The 25434-nt window shown below is 45.5% G+C and overlaps 2 protein-coding genes across 5 annotated transcripts in view; one reads left to right on the top strand and one right to left on the bottom strand.

The window, feature by feature from the left end:
- Positions 1-951: 951 nt before the first annotated feature.
- Positions 952-16848, bottom strand: MRPL21 (mitochondrial ribosomal protein L21). Of its 2 annotated transcripts, XM_035539460.2 has the most exons (7): positions 16744-16848; positions 15309-15369; positions 11488-11573; positions 8230-8393; positions 6954-7006; positions 1875-1978; positions 952-1190 (listed from the first exon to the last, which is right to left on the bottom strand). In XM_035539460.2, the coding sequence occupies exons 1-7, from the start codon at positions 16832-16834 to the stop codon at positions 1126-1128; spliced, it is 624 nt and encodes a 207-aa protein (XP_035395353.2). In that variant the 5' UTR covers positions 16835-16848; the 3' UTR covers positions 952-1125. The 2 variants fall into 2 exon arrangements, with proteins under 2 accessions (XP_035395353.2, XP_035395354.1); XM_035539461.2 differs by lacking the exon at positions 15309-15369 and having other exon boundaries at positions 16744-16814.
- IGHMBP2 (immunoglobulin mu DNA binding protein 2) overlaps positions 16647-25434 on the top strand; it is a 44179-nt gene continuing 35391 nt past the window's right edge. The window contains exons 1-5 of one of the 3 annotated variants that reach the window (XM_050710922.1): positions 16726-17063; positions 18125-18200; positions 18353-18522; positions 20371-20563; positions 21277-21374. In XM_050710922.1, the coding sequence (XP_050566879.1) occupies positions 18199-18200; positions 18353-18522; positions 20371-20563; positions 21277-21374 (463 nt within the window). In that variant the 5' untranslated portion in view covers positions 16726-17063; positions 18125-18198. Of the gene's footprint in view, positions 18201-18352; positions 18523-20370; positions 20564-21276; positions 21375-25434 lie in introns of all 3 variants that reach the window. The other 2 variants (XM_035539458.2, XM_035539457.2) reach the window with 2 other exon arrangements.

Genomic DNA, 25434 nt, shown 5'->3' with positions numbered 1-25434 from the left:
ATTACTGTCCAACAAACACATGGGGACCCCGGCTGAATACACCTGCTGAACCTGGCCCGGCATATGCTGCTCAGTGACACTGCCCAGTTTGCAGGCAAAGTGAAGAGAGGAAGGAAAATACCGAGACCCAGAGATCAGAAAAGTACTCTGGAGGTCAGGCATCAAGTCTGTTGAACAGACACGAAATCACTCCTGAGCCGCTGGTATCTGTTATTTTGATGGTGAGATACACACGCCGACTATTTATTGCTATGCAACAGCTTGGCTCACCTTTAGGAGGTGAATTTCCCAGCTGCATCTCCTGTTGTTAACGCTTAAGGATTTCCACTGCTTAGCTGGGATCCTGCAGTCATCTTGTTTCACTGCTCTCTTCAGCCCCATGCTTGCTGTGGGCCACAATGTACCATGCGGTATTCCCTGAAGTCATCCAATGCCAACATTATATTAACAGAGCAGCCAGAATTTTGTCAGGAGAGGAAAGCAGGCAAAAAAAAAAAGTCACTTAACACTCTTAAAAACATCTCGCCTTTCTATAGCTATGTAACTGCCGTCTGTGGAGAGCACCAAGTGTTTCCAGAGGACAAATCGGCTCACCTAAACATGCCTTCCTCTCTGCTAGCCTTAAGTGCACTCACAGTCCCAGGATAGGGAAACTTGCAAGGACATGAGCAACTAAGCACAGCAGCAGGCTCTTTAAATTGACTGATCACAGACTTAGGTCCTGCCTTCCAGAATCAGAGCCTCATCTCGGGGACTACAGAGGACAATGGCCCTATTCTTCTGCAGCCAGTGAAGCCCCAGATATTTTTAAGACTTAGCTGAGACACTGATAAACTAAAGTCAGAGAGGTGTGCAGGAAAAGGGAGACCCTATCGGCATGAAACAGCTTGGCAGCTAGCAAGGGATCCTGGGTTGTTTAGGACGCTGAACAAACAAACACCGAAGTTGAAATAATAGTTAACAAAACCATTTCATTTTGCTTTTTAAAAAAGAAATTACATATAGATTTCCATTGTAGACAATAGCAAGAAGTCCAGAAGTTTCCAATGACGAAGCAGTTTTATTTCCAAAATTGCCTAAAGCAACAATAAGCCTAAGCCATACAACACCCGATCAATCAATCAATCATGACAAACAGGGGAAAATTTCTATGGTGTTTATCCGGAGGACGGTCTGCGGGTTTGTGATGACTGAAAAAGAATGAAAAGAGAAAAAAAAAAAAGATCAGATGATAGCACAAAAAACTGTTACATACCTTTCAGAAGGCTTAGCTACATCAGTCTAAGGCATGCCAAGGCATGACAATGCCTAGGAGGGGGCATGCTGGCAGGTAGTGTCATGTTGACAGGACAGCTACATACCATTGGTATGGCACAAGGCAGAGCTCCTATGGGACCATGTCAGACTGCTCGACGTTTTAGTGTCTGTTCTGCAAAGAGCAGTCATAACTTCTCTCCCTCTCAGTCATATCTGAGAAGGGGCCGTCGTCTGGCAATCAAAAAGCCTGCCACGTGATACTGTTAAAGCTTGTTAGTATCTGTGATTAAATATCCAGTATTCACGGCTTTGGAAGGAGAACAAAATTGCTTTTCTGCCCTGGAACTTCCCCCCCCCCCCCCCCCCCCCCCGAAAGGCCTTTTCCAAAGCTATTCACCAAAGGGTGCTAGAGAGAAGGGATAAAGTCACTGTGCTCTGAATGCAGTGTGCACACCTCAGGCAGCAGGCTGGGAAAGAGGTGCTGTGCCATGAGGAGTCCTAGGGTATGTTGAACAAGTCTCCCTCCCCAGGTATTGCTCCTACGTCGCAGTATGTTCCTCTCCCAGACCCAGCCACAGAACAGCAGGGAAGGAAGCTCTGTACTCTTTACATCTTACTTTTCTTCTTTTGATAATTGTGCCTTTTCCAGAAGCGCACGTTAATTTTTGGCCACGACTCCGTCTTTTCAATCACAGTAGCCTCCACACGGACGAGTTCTTTCCTTGAAAATAAACCAAAAAAAAGATACCACCTTTCAATTATTTACATCCTCTGCCTGTCAGTGAGCAGGTTTCTGGGGAGAAAAATGACACCCAGGTAACACACCCTGCCTTACAAAGCCCAGATATGGAGGAACTACAAAGTCACCAGGGAAGGAGGAGGGAAATCTGTCAGGTTGCTGCCTTCATGGTGCAAAGACAAAAGCCTCGAGGTGCTGTCCATGAATCAGGCGAGTGATGTGCTATTCTGCAGGGCAGTACCTCTCTGTCACGTGAGAGCTGAGACCAGAAACAGCCAAGAATGCAGTAGTAAGAGAATCCTGCAGGAACTTGTAGGATTACAGTAGGGTAAATTCTCCTGGCATGTTCACATGATCTTTCTACTTTGCTTACTGTACAGATTAAACAAACACAGTCCCTTCTCCTGTGCTCGGCTGGTCAACACAGAATTCCTTCCTTCTGTACAGCATCCCAGGCAGCTGGAATAAAATCTTCACACCTTTCTCACCTGATTAAGTTCTGGCAAAGGCTGAGCAAAAACATTTGGCCCACTGTTTCTAGCAGGAAGCACAGCTAATTGGCTGCTGGAGCAAGTCACTTCTTCTCCCACATGGTTCTCTTCTGCCTCCCACTCTTGGTCGGTCCTGCTTGTTTACCCCAGATTGGAGGAGAGGACAGGGATTCACTGAGGATTTCATGTACAGCTTTCACTGCAACCAGGGGAGTTCAGGTTGAGTGGTGAGACCACTCAAAGACTCAAATTGTTTCTAAATCTCACTACTACACATGAGAATTCTCAGCAAGTAAACATCCTTCCTCCCCTAGGATGGAGAAGAAGAGAAGAATGCAGCCCGTACTTCTTTCACACTTGACTAAAATCAGAGTAATTTGTCCCTCTGCATTAGCTTACTGACACACACAAATAAACACTTTCTGCCCAGCCAGGGAATCTGCAGAGCATCAGGAGAAGTCCTGCTGAAGTTAGAAAAAAAGAGCACTGGGAATTCTAGCTGCCACTTGAAGAACACCGGAGGTGGAAAACAAGGGGATCTGAGGTATGTGCTGGAGGTCCAGCAACCTGTCTGCACAACGCCTCCTCTCTGAGAAGGTAAGAGCCTCCAGACAAGAGCTTTGGGAAGTTTAGTTTTAATCAACAGCCACAGTGGAGAAGGAAGAGACACTCTTTCATGCAGCATCACTGCAAAATACCATTAAAAACTGATTAGCATGCTCACTTGGCTGCCAGAAACAGTTAAAGAACATTTTCTTGACAAACGACTCTGCACTTCAGGGGCAGAGGAGGGAAGCCCATCTAGCCTCACTGTTCCAACAAGGTCACTAAGAGGCCAAAGGCTTTGAGACATTTAGCATCTCTCTTAACATTTACCCTCTGGGGTGTAATATATATCAGAGGTTAAATCCTTAAGGGAGGAGAGAAAGACAGCCAGAGGAAAAAACTGATAAATTTACATTTACTGACTAGCCCAGAGGAAAACAGACATAAGAATATCTAGATTTTAAAGAGACCGCTGGGTGACCCTGACATCCCAGCTAAAGGGTGTTATCCAGATTCAACAATAGGACCAACAGCACTACTGAAATACACAACAAGCACTGCAAGACTAGGAAAGAAACCAAAAACATAGACTGCACTCCAGGGGCTGGCTGTGTTTTGCCACTCTAATTAGGGAGCTTTACTTTCTGGGCCTAACTTCTGTCCACTGAAAGCAAAGGGAAATCTAAACTCCCACTGACTTCTCACAGGCTTGGACGGTAAAGGCATGTAAGAAACTCACTAATGATGATCACATGGGCAAACTGGACAGCAGCCAGGCCAGATAAAAGGAGCCAGTCACTGAAATCTCCATGCTGCTCTCAGGAGAATCAGGGTTTGCAGCAGCACAGCCAAGCTACCCCGGTACAGCTCTTGCTGCTGGACCACACTAGCTGCCCTAAGCCTCGAGTAGCATTCAGCTGAGGGGAGAAACACTGAAACATCTGCAGATAACCATCTACCTGATGCTGCTTATGGACGTTGACTTGCTTTCCAGCAAATCTTTAATGGTGTTGTTGAGCACAGCTGAGTATTAAGGCAGTAGCTTCACTCTGCAAGTCAAGGTTCAAGGGCAACGGGCCCTGGTGAATCCCCCTCTCTGCTGGACCAAACACCAAGACCTGCTGGCTGAAAGGCTGAAGCAGGGCAGAAGCCAGCTCGCTGGTGAAGTGCATACAAACATAAAAGTTCTCAGCAAAATAGAGCCCAAGAAAAAAAAAATATCTTTATTGAATGTTTTAGGTATGACTGGAATGCCCATAAAAATAAGAAGGGGGGTCACACATTTCCCAGAGTCTGAGATAGTCGGGCCTGCTGCTCTCAGAAGGAAAACATTTCATGAAAAAGGACATCTACCAGATTTTAGCAGGAGGCCAGAAAAATTCATACTGAAACATCAGAGATCAGAGATCAGTCCAATGAAAGGTATTGCCAGTGGGCAGTGCAAGTGATCCAGGTCAACTACAGCCCTGATCCCTACAAAAAGGATCATAACTCTTAGAGGTTAACAACTTAAGCCAAGTCAACGAGCCCTCTCTGTCCTTGCAGAAGGTAACTGAATCCTAGCCTGGCTGTCTGGAAGAGCCTAAGGCACTTTCTCATTGCTGCTGAAGCCATTGCAAAAGTGGTCTGGTGGCAGGAGAAAAAGTAGGGATCATTAAAAGGAAAAAAAAAATCTCATCAGCTGTACTTTGTATAGAAACAAACACAACTTTTTGGCTCAGAGGCACCACTCATTTCACTCAGGCCTAAAACAGATGAGAGGACTCAGCTGATGGTTTGAAATACAAACCTGCCCAAAGTTATGTTCGCTTCCAATCACGGATTTAAAAACGCACAACAATTTTTGCATTATACAGCTAAACGAAGTACAACCACATACCACTTGATACCCTGTGCCAACTGACCAGACAGCAAGTTACTTGAACAGAACCAAAACCCAAGATTCCAGAGTAGAAGCCAGCTAAGAGTTCCCAAAATAGCCTCTGCCACGCAGATATGTTTTGTTGCACTGTTTTTTTTTTTGTTTTTTTTTTTAAGGCTTTAGAGAAGCGTCATCTTGGGAGGTATCTGCTACATAAAATTAAAACATGACCATCTGCCCAAAACAGGACAAGTTCCTACCCGTCTCCAAGTCAGAACAGGGAGTGCAGCTGTAACGAACTGTCTTACGCAGACACTGGTGCAAGCACCCACTGATGTGTTTATTTTTAAAACAACAGAAAAACAAAAATGCCTTTGTTCGCATCCAAGCTCTTATCTCCCCTCCAAAATGTTTGTGGTTTAGGCACAACCGGGAGCTATGTGAAAGAACTGCCTGCAACACATGGGGTTCTGCTTTCCTCAGCCCGTAGCGGAGAGCTGGGGAACCCACAGCTCACGGGGAGGACAGCACCTCCCCAGCAGCCCTTCGCTCTGCCTGGGCAGCCTCCTCCACGCACTGATCACCCTCTGCCAAAGTTACTACAGTTCAGTCCAGTGCCGGCAGATGTGCAGTTTGGTCTGCCTCGAGCAACTGACAAGGCTTTCCGCACGCTCAGAGCACTTGCAGGAACCAAACAGATGGTTTTCTTCCTGTCCTGGAGCTCCTGGCTCTTGGGGCACATACCAAGTGCAGCACTCGGGGAACTGTAAAGAACCACTCCAGTGCCACCAGTTAAGAGAACCAGGTGAAGGACAGTGCTCCTATCCTGCCTGAGGTGCCATATCCCTGTCTGCAGAACGTAGGCTCTTATTTGAGCATCTGGAAGATGACATTTCTAGTCCTAAAAATGGTATTTCCCCTTCCTAAAAATCTTCCACAAGTCTAACAGTGTCTGGCAGTAATTCAAAGGCTCCTGAGGATCTGCTATTCCAGATCTCTTTGCAGCACTGCTCAAAGAGCTGTCAGCTCTCGTAATCCTGCCTAACAAAGGGAACCTGAGGCAGGTACCACCAGCGCAGCTGAAGTCGCATTATCAAATATGCAAACATGTTATCAATACCTCTTAAATATGGACAACCTCCTGGTAACACAGAAAACACTCAGAAGCCAAACCCACCTGAAAACGCGTGGTATTTCTAACTCGAATCTACAAGCCACCAGGAAATATTTCTCAGATCTGCAAGCTCCTCCTCATCTGGCCATCCTCTGCCAAAGTTGCTTCAGTTCAAGCTAACACAAACACGTGGGTTAGCCTGAAACCAGACCACAGCCAGGGCTTCCAGATGCTTAAAGCACTTGTAAGCCACATTATCTTGACCTGTACTTTACCACTAAAACCTCCTGTTCTGGGGAAAACCACATACCATTGATGACTTTGCTTCCAGCCAGTGCTAAGAGCTGAAACAGCAACACCTAGTCCACATACCACTTCCTTCTGGTAAAGCAGAGGCTGAAGAACCAGATGTTCTGACAGTTTGTACAGTGAGTCCGACAGCATTAAGACGGAGCTGGGGCTGTGATTGCTGGAGTCATGTAACTAGGAGGAAGGGAAAACTGGGAACTCTTAAATTAAGATTAAGACCTGCTGAGTTAAGACATGGGTAAATGGAAGTGGGTTTAAAAAAAAAAAAACACAACAACTCAAATTACGAGATTAAGGGATGGGCAAGGATTTCTGGGTTATTCTAAGATGGCTATCGCTGCAATTATGGTTAGGGAGTAAAGATGCTGAAGAGCAAGATTTACTGCTAGTTTGTGCAAGGCTTTTACAATGAGGAAAAAGAACCAACCCAAGAGAGGTGAATATCCTACAGTTACCTTAGGAACAGGTACTGCTGCTCTATCCTGGCATTGAGGTAATGGTTGAAGTCAGCAGAGGCTGATGAGCTTATTTTATGGGTGATTCTTTCAAAACCCATGGGGCTGGGAAAAGAACTAGTGCTGATAAGTTCATGTTTCTCTTCAGTTTAGAGGATAATTCTTGTGTGAAACCTCTTACCCAAGGAGCGGCCTTCCAATAAGCGTGAAATCATCTGCACCAACCAGCAAAACCTATGGAAAATAACTTAATCAGACATATCAGTGGTTCATTACCCCGGCAGAAATGCAAACAACATTTTCCAAATTCTGCAGTCACCATAACGGAGCCAAAAAGCTTAAAAATGCATGTTTCAAACCTGACACTGTTACTAGAGAGGAACAGTGGGAAAAGGCAGCTAACAGGCTAGAAACAGATTCATAAAACAGACAGTCTTCCAGGAGAACTTAAATCTACTAAAACATACTTTACAAGTATCTTTCACAGTCATCAGAACACACTGAACTTTTCTGTTCTGGCTCACCAACAGTTGTAAAAGATATGAAAAGCAATACAGGGAAGAATAATATGCCTTTGCGTGGGATCTGAATGAATGGCAGCTACTAAAATCATTTTTTTTTATACCAATTGCAACACATCTCTACAGAAACCCTTTCATCATTCTCCTCCATGAGGCCCCAAGATGGACAATAACGAAATGAACATCTGGCGTGAATTCGCCACCAAGGGACTAACCATTTTGTTTCAGGACATTTCAATCACCTGCCAAAGACATGACTGAAAAAGTTGCCTCTAAACTGGACTTTCAAAGCAGTGGATGAAGTAGAAAAACTGCCCATCTCTCCTTAACCGCTTACTTGGCTCTACCAACTAGATATTAAGCCAAGCGAATCCCACTTCGGTCTTTCATTTAAGATTTGGATTAACGAGCCTCTACAAGTTCCTGCTAGTTAAGCATGGCTAAGGATAAATATATTGAATTGCACATTGGCAATTCTCCCCTGCATGCACCATCCCTCCCTCCACCCAAGACACTCAGCACGATAAGGATCTCACAAAGCACGGAGCGGTGACAGTTCCTCTGGGAGCACTGTCAGTGTTTTGGGTGTTGCAGTCTCAAGGTAAACACAATCTTCAGCTGCCATCTCTAAAAACAACTGTAATTTTCTCTTTTTTTTGGATGAAGTTAGTACAACAGAAATCCGTCTCCTAACAGAGTCTGGCACAACTCATTCCAACCACATTCGACAGAAATCACATTATCACTAACAGCTTAACTGAGACTGGAACAAAACTAAGGCAAACAGTTGGAGTAAGAACAGGAGATCCAACAGGAACTCTTCAAGACTTTTCTAAAACTGGTTTTCGGTTTTGTCTCACGGAACGTTCGCGTGCCATTTGCTCCAGCCCCATGCATAGCATGGCAATCACAGGCACTGTGGACAAGGCACGTTACCTTTTCCATCCGGATTCGGTCTCCACATTCAGCCTCCAGCACGTTGTCCATCATAATCAAGTCTTCACTGGTTATTTTCCACTGCTTGCTGGCAAAGTGGACCACGGCAAAGAGCCTTCCGTACTGCCCTGCTGCGATCATATTGTTCACCTTTTGTACCACTTCTGTTGGCAAACATCAGGGAAAAAATCAGAGTAGAAAACCCAACAAGGTGTGAAGAGCTGATCAAAATTAATTCAGCCACACTGCTCTCCCCCTAAAACTGTTATCTTCTGGGAATCTCTAAGCAAGGCTCAACAGCGATGTTGTTTTCTACAGGGTGTGAGCCATCCTTTCACAAAGGTATTTGCCTTTTAGTTGCTGGAAAAAAATCATGCAGAAGTAAACACCTATGTATATATTGTGCAGTCAATCCAAGGGTGTTCATTTCTCGGCTTGTATCTTAGGCATCCTAAAAGGCACTGTGTTCAAACACAAAGCGTTCCAGAAGAGAGAGCTTGTCAACACGCAACCTACATCTGGAAGGGAGCTATCCTCAATTCCCAAGTAATACTAGGACTAGGACCCTAAATACTTTGTAAGGTGCCCCGGAGCATCAGGAAGAGTTCTGCAAAGTACGCAGGAAAAAGTGCTCCAGGCATATTAACAAAGCCTGGCCTGAGAACTTGTACCTACAGCAAAATCAGGAGAGACTGCCAGAAAAGCTCTTCCTATACATGCACACACATCCAGAGGTGGTGCCAGGAGCAGCACAAATTCCAGGGACGAGGTCCTGCACAGCACATGCACATAACTCAGTTTTCTGTGATCAGCTTCCTGTGCAGTGAAGCCAAAACCAAGTTTTATGGGAACATCAAAAGGTACTTCTTAATGAGTGCCATTCCCCTACCAAATAGCAGCCTTCCACCCTCTCGAGCTGTTCACAAAAAGAGTAACTTTGCTATAACTGGAAAAGTAGGTTTTCTTCGTTGTCCTCAAAAGTGGCTGAATCGTTTTTTTTCTTGGAATGTAAACACAATATAATGACCGTTTGGGACAGACAAGAATTTAGCAACCAAACCAAACCCAGCCCTTACAGGAACACTCTAAAAGTGTCCAAGTTTCAACTCAGCAGAAGCAAACTATTATAGGCAGAGGTGAAAATAGAAATGATTGTGTGAGACAGTAGTTACTGCAGTCCTCACTAAGATGAGGAGCTTAGCTTCTGTGTTTCTGCAACTGCCATTCCAGAAGAAAAGACCACTGTGTGCTCTTCTCTGACTCAGAGTGGTCCACTACCAGAAGTGCATAGAAAAGCACGATCCCCTTCTCTTTGTTACATCCCCAATGCACAATGGGATATGATAAGTTTCTTCCGGCTCCAAATTGCTGATCCAGGTCTATGAGCAGTCCTGTGGCCAGCATTTCAAAACCAAAATTTCAAAGTGCTGACCTACAGTTTTCCCCTAGCCAGAAAAACACATGTAGTCATGCTCTAACAAGGGTTATTTCCTTGTCAAATTTCAACTTTCTACCCACAGGGCTTTCTCATCTTTTTGTAACAGAAAAAGGTACGTGTTCTTCAACGTACTTGGGCTCTGAAGCTGTTGATAACTCTTCCAAATATCTCTAGACAGGAAACATTGTACGCTTGTACATTTGATTGTTAGTACGGCTTGTATCTTAGCACCATGCGGAGCGACCCTTCCTAAAATATCCATGGCTGTTTCCACAGACAGCAGGAGAATATAAGGCAGAATTCGAATGCTCTGGCTGTTGTATGCTTTGGATAAGCACAGCCAGGAGATAATGATGCAAGCTCATAAACAGTAGGAGGTTACGAGGCACGGAAATCACAATGGCCCCAAGGATCCCGTGTGAAGCAGTCAGAGGAACGTGGGACCCTGCTCACCACAGGGCGTCAGCAAATCAAACCGAGCAGTTTATGGTTCACTGCTGGGTCAAATCATGCTCTGGGACAGAACACTCATCCGTCACTTAAGCAATCCCAGGAGCACAGAGGAAATGAAAAGCGGGATAAAAAAGAAGCCAGAGAGGGGACCTGGAGCAAGAGACTGTCTCCAAAGCACATCACTTGCACAACTATTAACACATTTTAGCTATGCTATGGGAGACTATCTGCAAAAATACAGACACAGCTCTGCTTCTCTCCTGTCATTGTCTCCTTGTACAAGAACTACTCTCCTTCACTTCTTGGGTCTCTCCAGTCTAGAGCCTTTAGAGATGTCCTTTCAGGTGCCTTTCATAGATGTCCCAGAGGCTAACAGAACAATACAGTAGGACAGCCTGTTAATAAACACAGGAGCTCATTTCCTGCATAAAGCAGGCAACTGCTAATTGCCCACCACCACCATGGTAAGGGAAATTCACCCACTGGGGCTCATTACTCCCCAGTTCTGAGAAACATCCTGTGCCCGTGCTGGCTTCCCTGCTACCACCTCTACCACAGTCTGGATGACAACAGCCCCACCTGGGCAATATAAGGCTAGGCACATCTCTGTATTCGATTTTCACATTCCCACCTGCCATGGGGAACCTGTGTGCGTGGCAACAAGTGGAAGCCTGACATGCTGTAGTAAGACCAAGTGATGAGAATGGTTGCTAAACAGCTACGTGCACTTCACTTGCTGATTTGGGAGGCTGACTGCTCAGGAGTCAGCCTCCCGAAAAGGAGCCCAGAGGCTTCGTTCGGGAGGACCACTGGCTGCGTTCAACAGTCCTGACTAGATGCAAGGACAAGAATACATTCACTAAACAGTGTCACTTACCACCTGCTCGTTGCCTTATGTCACACCTCTGCAGCTCTGTCGTGTGCCCACTACCCAACTGCTTATGCTGGCTCTAGCATTCTGTTTTATTTGCTACAAAATACCAGCTCTCTGATGTGCCCACTATCCAACTGCTTGTGCTGGCTTTAGCATTTTGCTTTATCCGCTGAAAGAAAAATAGGTGTTTCCTCCTGTCCAAAATGCATGTTTCACACTTTAGGTGGCAACACATTACATCAGGTAAGATTCCTTTGGCAGCTTTATGACCTGTCAAGCTGTCACACACTAAAGAGGCTTCATGATCTACCCAACTCTCTAATACCAGCAGTTAGAGCACGAGGCCAGTGACACTAAAATATGCCAGAAAGAAGACAAAAAGTAAAAGAACAAGAAGTAGCTTGAATCATTGAAGACAGTGATTTATGCTCAGTCAGGCCACGAATGGCAGTAACAAATCATTAGTCTTCACTTGGAGCCTTGAGACCTTTACCTGCATGATACTTTGCTTCTTCTGTTGGATCTGGCAGTTTCACTTCAGGCCATGGCGGTGAAGTTAGAGATGTTCTGGCAACAAGTCTGTGAACGATAAGGTAAGATTCACCTGTAGCAAACAGATATTGCCAAGGAATGCAAACCACAAAGAGGAGAGAAGGTAAAGGAAACTGGAGATAGAGCAGAAAGTGGTTTTCCACTAGGGGAGCAGAAGTTGTACAGGAGAGTTGACGATTTGTCAGTATGAAAGACTCACCCCAAAACACACTCACACCAGAAGGCAATATCCCACAGACCACATTTCACTTTGTAGCAGCTCATGAACAAGGTGAGGGTTTGTATTCAGGTCTTAAGTCTTATGGGTAGAGGGTGTCAGGCAACACAAAAGCAATGTTACTTCCCTAAGACTTAATCCAATGGAGGACACTGGATATGGCAAAGTCCCCAGACCTTCCACAAGAAATGCTACGAAGGTGCTGAAGCTGCAGCCCAGCTCAGAAGACTGTTCACACACATGCAGAAAACACTTGGCCTCATTTCTGAGTTCAGCCTGCAAACTCTCTGCCACACACAGTCACTGCACCCAGGGCTTAACATCGTTCAGGTCCACCATGAATGGCAGCAAGCTTTAAGTAAAAGCAATAAATGCCTCAGTTGCTGGTTTGTTTTACACCCATCTATCATTAAATTCAGTATGGGGGAAATGGATTTTAGTTTTACTTTCCATTTCAGAATGTTATTTGAAATAGTGTGAAACAAACAAAGAGTTCAGAAAGCAACCAACTGAAAATAAACTCAAAATTCACCTATTTATTGCTTGTTATTGCTTGTCCCTTATGTTCAGACATCTACAGGTAGACGTGCTAGTGACGATCGAGCTCAGCAACCACCAGTTACTTCCCACTGCCTCGTTTCTACAGACTGGGATTTTATCACAAACTCCAGCGCGATCAGACCTACCCAAAGCCTTGCTTGCACTTGAGTTTTAGACAAAAGGCTCGTAAGCTTTTCTAGGTATGTATATACAAATTACCTCCACCACAGCTGACAGGCTGAACATGTAAATGCTCCTCATCCCACTTCAGTACCAAGTACAAAGCCCTGCAGTTATCCAGTAGCAGAGAGCATCCGGGAGGAGGCAATGTGCCTTTGACAGGGAGAAAGGGCTAATGAGCATCCTTAAATCAGCCTCGAGCGCTACACATGAATGACTCATGCATCCTTTTTTCCTCTATTTGTAATGCTCTTCTGTTAAACAGATAGTTTTGAGAGGGTCTTAAGACCACAGCTGGGTTCTTTACAGGAGAGTTATAAGGCTGCTCTTCCTTTGTCACTTTCAGCTGTGTACCCTGAATGGCTTCTCCCATCCAGGTGCAATTCAGCATTCAATACAACAAATATTTAGCCCAAAAGCCTCTTCTGTGCTATCATGATGTCTGTCATCAACCTATACCACTCTGGGGAGGGACTAGCAGAGGGCTCTAACAAGACTTCTTAGACCCATGCCCAACTTGGTTCAGGTGGACCACGGAAGTGAGTGGGAGCATGCGCTGTCTCAAATCCAGCCAGCCAAGCACAAACATAATTTCTCAACATATTTTGCTAAAAGATGCAAATTAAATCCTTTTTTTTTTTTTTTTTTTGAAACAGTAGCTTCCACTGTTGTTACTAAAAAATTGCTTTAATAATGTCTTTTTTCAAAACACTCTGCAACCATACTGCTAAGACAAGAGCCTCACAATTTCAAGACTTCACTTTTGCCCCTGAAAGCCTTCCTGGGGATCATCCAGCGGAGTCCTGAGCATCACAAACATGACCCTTTCAGGATCTTTCAGCACTGCTGCAATTAAGGGATCAATCACAGCTCAAACCACCCCAGCAAGAGATCTTACTTAGAGCCTGCTCTACTTTCTACACCTGGCTGTTGCTGTCTTACTTACTGAAAATGGTTTATGGCTGTCACAGCATGAGACACCTCCAGTTTAGAGAATAAACTGGGAGCTTGAAAGCAAGCAGGCCATGGCATTGACACAGAATGGAAGACTGAAAACAGCCAGGGGTATTTCAGCTAGCAGCCAGCTACATGTTCCCACTAGCTGTCATTCTGCATTCTTTCTGCTTTTCTCAAGACTATCACTGGGAGGGATCCCCTGTCTGAAAACTGAACTAATTCTTTACTGCCTCAAGCCATCGGTACTTGGCTCAAGACATCAGTACCATCGGTACTGCAGGTATTCACGTGCATATGCTGCCTTTCTCGACAGCAGCGCAGATAGCACTAAATCATGAGAACCCTGTTTAAAACGTCAGAGCTGAACAACAATCAACTCTGCTCAAATGTGCCACAGGGTGTTAACTGAAAAATAAAATGCTACGTGAAATTCACAGCGTGAGTGAGAGCAGAAAAAAATGCGAATAGCCCTTGCTTGCAATTAGTTGTTTTTCAAGATCTCTAGGACAAGGAGCAGCAAGGAGGAGCACCAGAGGCAACTGTTTACTTCTCTGCATTAGAGTCAGTTCCAAAAACTATTGATTTGTTCCCAAAGAAACACTGGAGAGAAAAGCATCGCCCTAACCAGGGACAGCACTTTGCACACGCAGTGCTTTCATCAGAACTGTGGCACACACCTCACTGGGCAGGGAAAGGAGGCATGATGCCAATACAGCTACATTTAGACATTATCCTGAGAGGTGCCAAATGCCTTTACTTAGAACACGACACACGGCTGAAAGGCATCAGATTATAGTTCTTTTTTAGGCAAGGACCTATGATACCATAGAGCCAATCTCAGATTTAGTCAGTGGCAGGAAGATTCACCCTGGATTTCATTGAGATGATCAGAGAGCTCCTGGTTTCTCTAATTTGAAGAGAAAGGTGTTGCTCAGTAAATATCACCTCCAACACAAATGGAAAGCTGGGAATTTCCTGTGGGCTGAGATCCACACTTTCTATATAAAAAATTGCTAGTCCTAAGGCTTTGTGGGTTTGTTGCAGAGTTTAGTAATAACATTGTATGCTGTGTCACAGAGGCAGAGATCCAAACTGTGTTCCCACACACTGAGGACCAGCGGGAAGAGACCACCCCCTGCACTCTTCATCAGGACAGAGTGAATGGAAATGAACCTTGTCATTTCTCCCAGATGCTGCTTACAGGATTTCTTTATTTCTGCAGTGTCCCCTTCTGGTTAAAGCAAGAAGCAGCACAGCCTGCAGCTCTATCCAGGTATTTTGGTGCTAGATCCCAGCAGAAGAAATAAAATAAAGATACAAACAAGCAGTTCTAAAAGCGCTGAAATTAATGAAGCCTGAAGTTTTCTGGCTTGGTGTCTTAGAGCAGCTTCTCTTAATTACAATTCATAAAGAGTGCAGTGCAAGTTCAATATTTATCAGATACTGAAAAGACTGGCCAGGAGATAAACCTTGCCTGAATAATAGACCACCTGTACCAAAAAAGATGAGTGTCAGCTGAGGCCCCTTCCTCAGAGTCTGCAATGCCCTGACTTGAGTGGCTTCTCTGCTGTTTACTATGGACTAAGCCACATTGCAGCCCTTTGCTAAATGGAGGATTTAGTTACCTGTCTCTCTACTCAGCTGCTTAATTTCACAAATCAATAGAATTGGCCTTTTAGCAAAGATGACTGAGGGTAGGCAGAGTGTCTAAAATTTTTCAGGAAGTGACAGACAATGGGATCTGAATAGTCTCTCTTTCAAAGGAAAAATAAGCTGCCCCCCAGCCCTTCCTGCCCCATCTTCCCACTCTCCCACAGAAGGTCAGCATTTCAGGGGGCAAAAATCAAAGCAGAGTCATTTGACATTACCCTTCCCGCACTGCAGTGCTCTGGGAACTCTGGTGCCGAACTGCAGATGAAAACAAGAAAGCTAAAAAGGAGAGAGAGAAAAAGAATTAAAAACAAGCAGCAACTGTTGGATTCTTAGGCCTTAGTGAGGAACAGTAGAGCAATGTCAAAAGAAACATCACAGTCCTGGTACCATTTTCTGCCTGTGAAAGCTTTGTTCAGTTTTATCACAATAAGCAAACATAAATGGAAGGAAAAAGAAAATACACAAAGGACTTGCTAGTTGCGTGCAGCATTGTATGAGAGCAAGGGAAAGGCCTCCTCCTGCAAGTGACACATCCAGCTGGACACAACAATTTCACAGGGACACGCTCCGAGCACTCCACCTCTTTTAAAGGACAGTGTGACCGAAAGGCATAGGGGACAGGTGATCTGAACTCTGTACTGCACTCCCTTGATTCTGAGTGCTAACTGATGGTGCTAAAAGGATCCCTCCTGGATGCCTCAGCCCCCAAAACGGGGAGAGAAACTCTTGCATGGCATTTATCAGGCGATTCTCAGCAACTCTTACTAAGCCTTAGAGAGTTTCCATCCAAAAACACGCTGGAGGTGTTCTTCCAGGAACTCACTAGCCATGTGGCCTCCATGCAGATGCCACAACACCAAGGGAAACCTGGAAGGTGCAACAGGTTTGGGTTTTCTGCTCCTACATCTGGATTTTCACTGTCCCAGACAGGCTTTTTATTCCAGAAAGGAATGAAAGAGCTATGGAAGTAAGAACAACAGGAGAAGAATTTAGGAAGATGTATTCATGCTTTTCAGAGCTATGTATATATGAGTTAATAGCATTCACCTGAACACTGAAGTTGGTACTGCCATTAAAACACGAATATTGAAAGAGTTGGTGCATTACCACAACTTAAATTGCGTTTTAAGTGCAGCTTCAGCATTCTTGGAAAGGAGCTGGACATGTCTATACCTTGTTAATTCACAGAAAGAGATGGAGGCCTAGAAACACACACTCAGGGACTCGTCCCCATGTCATCTCGGGGGTAACAACATCCTTTCTGGAACAATTTGTTTAATTAAATGCCAGCCCATGAACACTGTGCGGGAACATCCGCCTTCTCACCCCCCAGCCACCACACGAATGGCAGAGGGGCTTGGGAAGACCTCCTAAATCCAAACGCACATGGTCCCACGAGCAAAGACAGCATTTAATGAGGTTATATTCGCAAGCACACGAATAATCCTAGACAACAAACCTTCACAGGACGAGGGCACCAGCAGCTCACAGCACAACCCCCATACCAAAACCCCACACCTGCCTACAAACCCGCCCCGGCTCCTCCTTTCCGGCCCTCAGCCGAGCACCCCCGGGGGGCAGCAGCCGCCCTGCGAAGGACCGAGAAGGCGGGATCCCCCTTCGACCGACCCCGTCCCCGTTGCCCCTCACCTGCCGCCCGCCGCCGGGCTGCGGCCACCGCCGCCATCTCGCTGCCCCCCGGCCCCTGCCCCGGTAGCGGAAGGGGCGGCCACGGAGCCATGATGGCGGCGGCCACGGTGGAGGCGGCGGCGGAGCGGCAGCTGGAGCTGCTCCGGGAGGAGCGGGAGGCAGAGCTCGCCGAGAGCAGGTAGCATCGGCCCCATAGGTGGTCCCCGAGACCTGCCGTCGCTTGTGGGGAAGCTCTGCTGGGATCGCCCCTATAGGATCTGCTGGCACCCCTAGGAAAGACTCACCCCCATAGGAAACCGAGCTGGAGTCACCCCTGTAAGGTCTGCTGGCACCCCTAGGAAAGACTCGTCTCGATAGGAAACCCTGCTGGGCTCGCCCCTATAGGGTCTGCTGGCACCCCTAGGAGAATCTCTTGACTCGTCCATATATGAAACCGAGCTGGAGTCACTCCTATAGGGTCTGCTGGCACCCCTAGGAAAGACTCGCCCCATAGGAAAATGAGCTGGAGTTACCCCTATAGGGTCTGCTCACACCCATGGGGATCCCTGCCAGACTTACCTCTGTAGGACTTGCTGCCACATGCAGGAAACCCTGCTGACTCCTATAGGATCCCCTCTCCTATGGGAAGCCTGGCTGGCCTGGGCCTTACAGACACTTATAGGAAATGCTGCTGTACTCACTATGTACAGTCCACTCAATGGGAAACCCTGCCACAGTCATCCTGTAGCACCTGATCTCACATATAGGATTCACCCATACTGCCAGCTCGCTCCTATAGATCCCTGTTAGACTCACCCTTTAGGGCTTGCTGTCATCTATAGGATCAAAGCTCACTCCAGCAACATTTTGGGGCTGCTCTTCTCTTCCCCAGACCCTAGCTGGCATCCTGCGGTCCCGTGGCCCCCACACTGCCCTGCCCAGATGCTTAAAATTCCCTACAAACAATGAAACAAATTGGGAGACTAAAGAGGATAAACTTGGGGGTTTTTATTTTTTGTGTCAATCCATACAAAAGTAAAGAACCCACCAAGGCCCCCAAGTAAGACTGTGGGGTGAACCCTGCTGCTGTGGCAGGCGTTGGGCCCAAAGGACAGCAAGCTGCAAAGCTGCTGCCCGTATTTTGTGCCTTAGTCGCTTGTAGCCTGCATGTCAGCGCAAGATATCTGCTCCTTTTCCCTGTGCAGCTGCATGTGTGGAGTATTTGTTGGGGATTAGCAGAACTTCATGTGAAAAACAGCAAATCTTCCATTTTAGAGCTTATATGTGATAGGAGAAAACTTGGATTATTCTCTCATGGCTCATGGGACTGGGTTAACTGGGCAGCAACTTCCTTTTCACACTCAGACAGGAGAGAGGAAAATCATATAAACCTCTTCTTCAGGATCAGTGAGCATCGCCCCATTGCCCAAAATAATTCTGCAGAAGCCAATCCAGTTAAATTGCTACCAAGCAGTCATGTAAGTCAGTACTTCGGTACTACAGGAAGCTAATGTCTCTTTTTGCTGTCATCCTCTTTTTCCATCCCTTTGTCTTTTTCTCTTTTGTCTTCTGAAGCTTTGAATTTGTCTCAGTCTGGCAAATGGTGTTCATGCCTGTGTGTGGTTTCCAGGGCCTGGCAGGAAAACGTCTCCCTGAAGGAACTGCAGCGCAGGGGTGTCTGCTTGCTAAAGCTCCAAGCTACCAACCAGAGGACTGGCCTCTACGGGCGGCTACTTGTGACGTTTCAGCCTAGAAAATATGACTCAGACGCTGAGCTGCCCTATAACAGTTTCGGGCCTGGTAAGTGCTATTCCTGTTCATGGGAAGTAGGTAAGGTGAGAGACGGCCAATGTATTCTTCCTAACATCTTTCTAATGTGACACTTGTAAAGACTGAGCAATTGATACAAAAAGGGAGAAAAAGGTTATGGCTAGAAGATGAATCTAGAGAAAAATGTCCTCTTTCTCCCTCAGCTTTTTATAAGCATGTATGTTGCAACAGGGAAGAGTGACAGTGATTAAAGAGTTGGCTTTCCCTATTCTGAATCCTTAAAAACAAAGCCCTGGTCTCTTGTCATTAAAGATTTCGTGGCACTCTTTGTATGTGCTTACATCTTGGGGTAGGTAAGGAGCTTTTGTTATTTACACTTTAATTTCAAAATGAAAAGTGGATTTTCCTTTTCCTTCCTGAGCTGCCATATTTCCTCCCTTCCCTGTACTGTTATTTTTGGTGAAAAAGAGGTGAAGAGCGTGCCATGTGTATTAGTTGACATGCCTGGATTTCTGTCGGGAATAAAAACAATAGAGAAATACAGACTCACCAGCACATCAGCCAGTGCCCTTTTGACTTGTCTCACCTTCTGCCATCACTTTCTTGAAAAGAGCTGAGCTGCTGCCAGTATCTGAGGAAGGTAAGGACCCAGTCTGCCATGCTGTGGCCAGCTACACAGAATTATCCCTTGAAAAAAGTTGGGTTTGACCATGAAATAGTTCCAAGTGACTCTGCAAGGAAAGCCCTCTGTGTTTTTTTTCCTGCAGAGACCTTTTTTCTCTTTTCCTTAGGCAATAATGATATTGCCTTGCACTCTCCAAAACTGGTCTACAGGAGTGAAGCTGGCTGCACCAGATAGTTTGCTGGTTTAGCTTAGTCCTTTACTTGGTTTTGTTTGCTCAATCAATTAGTTTGCTAAGCAGATGCATTGGAAGTGGAAACTGGACTGTTTCTCATCTGTGGTACTGTTATGAAGTGTCACAGTTCAATTTGTTGATGCATTCCTTGCCAGCCAGGCCTCCAAGCTGCTGACGTGAAATTAAAATGACTCATTGCAGATCAGGGTCTCAGCCTTGAGGTCTAAGAAACAGCATCCGTCAGGGCTCTTCAAAGAGAAGTAACGTTACTGTAGCACTAAATTGTTCCTCAGAGACAAACGTTTTAATGTAAGAGCTGATGGAGACTATTGAGGCAAGCTTCCCTTACTTTGCAAATCTGAGATTTAGTCCTCAATGAGTGTGTGCCTCAGCTAAGGTATCCACTTGTCAGACATCCTGCTTAAAATCTCCATTTCACCACTGCACTGCATAATTTGACTGGTCCCATCTCAACGTGACTGTGAAGAACAGAAAGGCCACAGTGAGTCCTTACAAATCTTGTCTTTCTTAGTTCTACTGACTGGTGTAGAGCAGTCATCTGGGAGGCACACATTGTTGTACAGCCTCCTTGGCTATTACTGAATGATAAAATGAATGTAAAACAGTTTGAGAGTTTGGAGAAGTTAGGTCTTTCCAAGATCTGTGTGAAAGCATCTTAGCTTTATGTGCAGCTCTGTGGAGAGCACTGTTGGTGTCCTCTCCAAGCCCTGTGGTGCATGGAGAACATAAGGCAGCTGGTTAGTTGTTACCTGGTGTCTTCTCACTGCTAATAGTTTTTTCACTTGCCTCTTGCTGCATGCACTATCATGAAAGAGAAGGATATTTTTCTCCTTTTTGGGCTTGATACAAATTCTGATCTTGGCAGAAAACATGGAACTAGTCCTGTGGCTGGTGTAGGTGAGCCCACTGTCTCCAGTGGACCATGCTGGTTTCCTCCAAAGAACTTCTTTTCAAAATACTTACTCCACTTCACTCTCTGTCTTCTAACTTGTCTTTGCAGGTGACATTTTGGGGCTTTATGATTCAGTCGGCCAGGGCGATCCACTCTCCACCGGCATTGTAACACGTGTCACCTCCAAAGCAGTCACCGTTGCCTTTGAGGAATCTCGAGATGGCATGCTGAGCTTGGACCGTGAGAGCTCTTACCGCCTGCTGAAATTAGCCAATGATGTCACCTACAACAGGCTGAAAAAGTAAGGGCTGAGAGGGTGTAGTTTGCCTGGGATCACTGCTCAGGAGTGCAAAGGCCAATTGAAAATTGCCAGGCTTATTTTGGGAGAGCTCTTCTGCGACTGATCTCAGTCTGCTTCACTAGTCTCAGCTTCTCTTCTTTCCCATCTTATTCCTCTTACTCCTGTGGCAGCTCCACTTAAGAGAGGTATCCACCTTCAGGACGTGCCTTTCTTTCTGGTGACTACTGAGGGAACCTGTACTCCTTAATGAGATAATTCAACTGGCTATCTTATGCTGAAGAGTCACAACAGCCTAAATTTATTTACCAGCTGGCTGGTGCAGTCCTGCTCTTCTCTGTTCCTCCCCTGCCCCGCATCCCACAGTTACCCGTTTTGGTCCCGCATTGTGCCAGCTCTGGTGCCCACTGGATTCTGTGTAGCAACTTTTCCATCCAGGCAGTAGAACTGAGTAGCACTTTGATGAATTAATGCACTGAAAAGGCTCAGCACAGGGTCTGACTGTATCAAACCAAAGCACTAGTAGAAAGGGGAAATGTACGGCAGGTACAGGGGATATGAGCATGTGAGGGGTGGGAGATGGAGCAATTAGACTTAGTCGTTGTGCGCACAGACGTCTTTCACTGGGGTACATTGCCCTAGCCCCTAATGTGCACTGGGAATCTCTGAAGGAATTTATGCTGTGCATATAACCTGGGTGTTTTCTTCTTTGGCAGAGCTTTAAACACACTAAAGCAATATCGTGGTGGTCCAGCGTCTGGTCTGATCGATGTCCTCTTCTTTTCGTCTGATCCAACCTCATTCAGTGAAACAAGTAAGGATGTTCCTTTCTAAGACTTTATATCATCCTGATGGCAAGTGCTGGGTTAGTCTCTCTAAAGGAATTTTCTGGACCCTCAGGGTGAGAGCCCCTAGCAGTTTACAGCCCAGTGTGTGCACTGAGACTGCCACTGTGTTTGATCTGCCTTGGTATGCAGGACTGAGAGCTAGGCAGGTGGAGAGCTCTTTTGGATGTATCAGTAAAAGCACATGTTGCTACTCACACAGGTTTTAAGCAAAGATCATGGTAAGTTGTTGTGGGGAAGGAGGTAAAATCTTCAGTCTCCAGAGCAGTCAGTGAAGCCTGAAGTTTCCTACCCACAGGCTCTGCACCACTTTTGAGGATGTTCACATCTTCAGATGCCCCATTAAATCTGACAGATCCAGAGTACTAAGTGAGGGTTGTACAGGTTTTTCCACCCACTATGCTGCCATTACTCCTCTTCTAGTCCACGAAGATGCATCTCTGGGGCTGACCCTCTGAGAGGAGTGCTTGTGGTCTCTCAGTTCATGACCTGTTCTTTGAAACTGCCCATAGGAACAAATTATTCAGATCTTTGTGCAGTTCTGGTCCACGCCAAAAGTGCAGCTCACTTTGCTCTAGGAAAGACCTGAGCTGAACGTGAGTAGTAAGTGGTGTTGCAGCTGGCAGCATTAAACACCTACTTTTCATACTGGTTAATGGGTCACCGGACGTGCTAACCTGGTGTAAAGACCCTTGTCATCTCTGGATCATCGCTGGAAAAGAGACAGAATTACCCAGACTGTTCAGATAGCTAGTGCCCACTTCCCTCAGGGTGTACCAAGAAAAGCTGAATTGTGGCATAAAACAAACAGGATCTGTGATGGGGGAATTTCTTTGCACACGTTCACAAGTCTGAAATTCAGTTTAGTTTATGAGGCATTTCTTATTTGCTTTCTGCCCCAATCCTATCCATAAACTTCAGAGATAAGAAACTACCAGGTCTGCTTCTGTACTTAAAATCCAGTAACTCAGCCTTCATGGGAATTAAGCGACTGTGGAACTACTGCAGTTTGAAACAGCATGGGGTGTATTCTATTGGCTTGTATTTTTATTTTTACAGCCTTCTGATTATGTTTAGTCAAGCTGAAGATATGCAGAGACTGCTTTAGTCTCATCATCAAATACTTAAAACATCACAACTTGGTTTTACCAACAGCTGTCCAAAAAAATGCATGCAAGTAGAATCCCCTTTTACTCTGATCTTTCTTGATTTGAGTTTTTGGGAAACTAAAGATGAAATTACCCTTTAAGAGGAACTGTGAGGAAACCAAAGCCCCTGATGAGCAGAATATGAAGGCTGGGCATCTGTTAATGAGTATTATCCCTTGACAGAAGGGAAATATCATCTGGGCTGCAAAAATCAGGGAAGAAAGGCAGAAGGTAGATTGAGTTGCCTAAGAGGATTGTCAACCAGCCTGTATCTCAGCTCTCTCCTGAGGCCCAGGCTCACCTCTCAGCAGCATATCACGCATTATGCCATCCATCCCTGGTCTCCTTGCTGACCAGGGCTGTGCTCGGTTTCCTCCCCGCTGCAGCTCCTCGTGCTCTGTGCTTGCTGTTGCAGTTTTTTTCCTGTTACCTTGATTACTGCATTTAGTTGTCCACAGTGGTTCCCTTTTTTCACATGCACACTTCTATTACCTTCAGGCTAGGTTTCTGATATATCAGAGATGAAGAGTTAATGCTAGTGTGAGTCATACCTCTGTAGTTCTAAGCACTGAGCTTAGTCTGAGTCAAACCTCTTAGCCTTTTGGCTACCCGGGGACTTTGGTGTACTCAGGTTTTTAATATTAGATAAAAGAATTAAATTTTAATGAACTAACTTTCTTAGCAGCTTCAACTGTGCCTTTTCCCCATGGTGGCAGAACTGCCTCGCTAATAAAGAAAAATTCCTTTCCACTGAATTGCTCAGATGTGCCAAACTAAGCACAGAGATGAATTTTACATCTCCCCAGCACCGAGAATATGGATTGATGGAAACATTCAGTCACATCAGACAGGAGATGCAATACGAGAAGTCAGCATATCACCTGAGAACAGCAAAACACTCTGGCAGGGTGGAATGGCCTTCTATTTACATTTTCACTGTATAGCTCCTTTCATGCCAGCTAGGAAGATGTGATATTAGCCAGGCATTAAATAATAATAACTTTTAAGTTCAAATAGGTCCTGCAAGGTGCCTTCAACTCCCAGCCTCTAATGAGTTCAATGGGAGGGCACTCAGCAGCTGGCTGGATAAATCCTCTCTCTTACACCTATAAGATGGCACACGCGGTTCCCCGGGTGTCCCATATAGCTCATATATAGATGTGTTTCTGCAAATAGTATAGAAATGTGCAACGTGTGGATTATCTGCAAAAGGCAAGAAGTATTTCCCAGGTGTGTGGTCTGACATGGAAGGATAGAAAAACCTCCCAGCATTTCAGGCTGTTTCTCTTCCATGGCATGGCATGGCACCTCCTTTCATGATCAAACATCTTTTAGTCTGGTTTCTTAAAGGAATGTTTCACTGCATCTGTCTCATCCCATCCATTATCTGATTTCAAACAAACCCATCAGGAGTCCCAGAGTTAATAAGTTCTCTACAGCTCATAAAACTGGATGTCTGTACACGCCAGGTTGGATGGGGCCCTGAGGAACCTGATCTAGTGGGTGCCCCTGGCAGGGGGGTTGGAGTTAGGTGATCTTTAAGATCCCTTCCAATCCAAGCCTTCTATGATCTATGTTAACACCACTCTGGGATGCAACTTAAACTCCACTTCCATCAGAAGCTCAGAAAGCCAGCAGTAGGAATAAGACCATATAAACACCCATCCCGAGGAAAAGCTAGAACTGACACTAGTCTAGGCAAAGAAGAGTAGATAAGGTCTGTGCCCAGAGGGACAGTCACTGTCTTCTCTGACGACGTGTAAACCAAATTACAAGGAGATTGAGAAGTAGAAGGGTCACTGGAGAGCATAAGCACCCAGCTCCATGCCCAGATAAAAAATTAGGACACCCTCGAATATCTAAGATGTGTGTGATAGTGGGGGGGGGAGTAGATTAGAAAACTAATTTCTCAAGCATAGGAGTCTTGGGTCTCTTAGCTGGGTTCTCAGAGGTCTGACACCACTGTCCATTTTCATAAAACACATAGGGACTTCATGCCAGCTTGGTTTGAAATTTGTCAGCAGCTTTGTAGTTCTTCATTCCTGCTGCAAAGCTTGGCAGAGTCCTAATGCCATCCTCTGCTTTGTTGGTGCTTTCTGCTGTTTAGTGACATGGAGCCTCTCAACCTGGAGGGAAAAGCAGGGGAAAAGCAAACTTTTTTCAAAAAGGTTGGTTATACAGGGTTTCTTTAGGGCATACTCAAATAGAGTTGCAGTAGCCTGGTGGCATTTTGTGGCCTATCTGGTAAATAACTTCGAGATGCTTGTTTGTTGTTTTTGTTTTACTCTCCTGTGTTGTGATTTACTCATGAGTGGATCACAGCTGCCTTATTATGACAGAGTGTGCTGCCAAATGCTGTGCCTGGAGGATCTATATTAAAGCCTGTGTCATCCCAGGAGGGTGTCTAAATCCAGGCACTGACTGATTAGATGGACAAGGAGTCAGATAAAGCCAATTGAAACATGTTTTTAAAGTAGTTAGTGGCTGCTGGCGTCTGACCAGTGCATGATATATGCTTGCTAAAAAAGCACCGGTATGCACAGAAGGGTAATAATGACAAAAAACAAATTAATGCCTTTATACCTAACTGCTGATGACTTCCAGAGTTGCTAATTGCATGCAGCTATTTCCCACCATACGTGGAAAAATCCTGCTCACTACCTGGGGGATGAGTCCTTCCAGTAGTAATGGGTGTAGGCATGACTCCCACTGGGAAAATGGCTCTGGAGCATGTTTGTTTTGGGATCGGGCTTGTATAAGATGGTTGTCAGTAACTCAGGAAAAAAAAAAGCCAGGCTTTTGACCCTGAGAAGCCTAAAATTAGTTCGTACCAGCCTTCTCACCCCATGATCTTTACAGGCAACAGACAGTCTCACAGCTT

The sequence above is a fragment of the Cygnus atratus genome, chromosome 5, assembly GCF_013377495.2.
Source record: "Cygnus atratus isolate AKBS03 ecotype Queensland, Australia chromosome 5, CAtr_DNAZoo_HiC_assembly, whole genome shotgun sequence".
In the NCBI taxonomy this organism is placed as follows: domain Eukaryota; kingdom Metazoa; phylum Chordata; class Aves; order Anseriformes; family Anatidae; genus Cygnus; species Cygnus atratus.
Note: the sequence above shows the minus strand (reverse complement) of the source record. Positions and strands in the feature narration are given on the sequence as shown.

What these genes read in the sequence shown, in the direction of transcription:
- MRPL21 (XM_035539460.2), bottom strand. Translation starts at nt 16,834, where the DNA reads ATGGCTCCGTGGCCGCCCCTTCCGCTACCGGGGCAGGGGCCGGGGGGC. An exon ending in ATTGGAAGGCCGCTCCTTGG is followed by an intron (nt 1,979 to 6,953) that starts GTAAGAGGTTTC and finishes TTTATTTTCAAG; the next exon opens with GAAAGAACTCGTCCGTGTGG. An exon ending in CAATTATCAAAAGAAGAAAA is followed by an intron (nt 1,191 to 1,874) that starts GTAAGATGTAAA and finishes ATTCTTTTTCAG; the next exon opens with TCATCACAAACCCGCAGACC.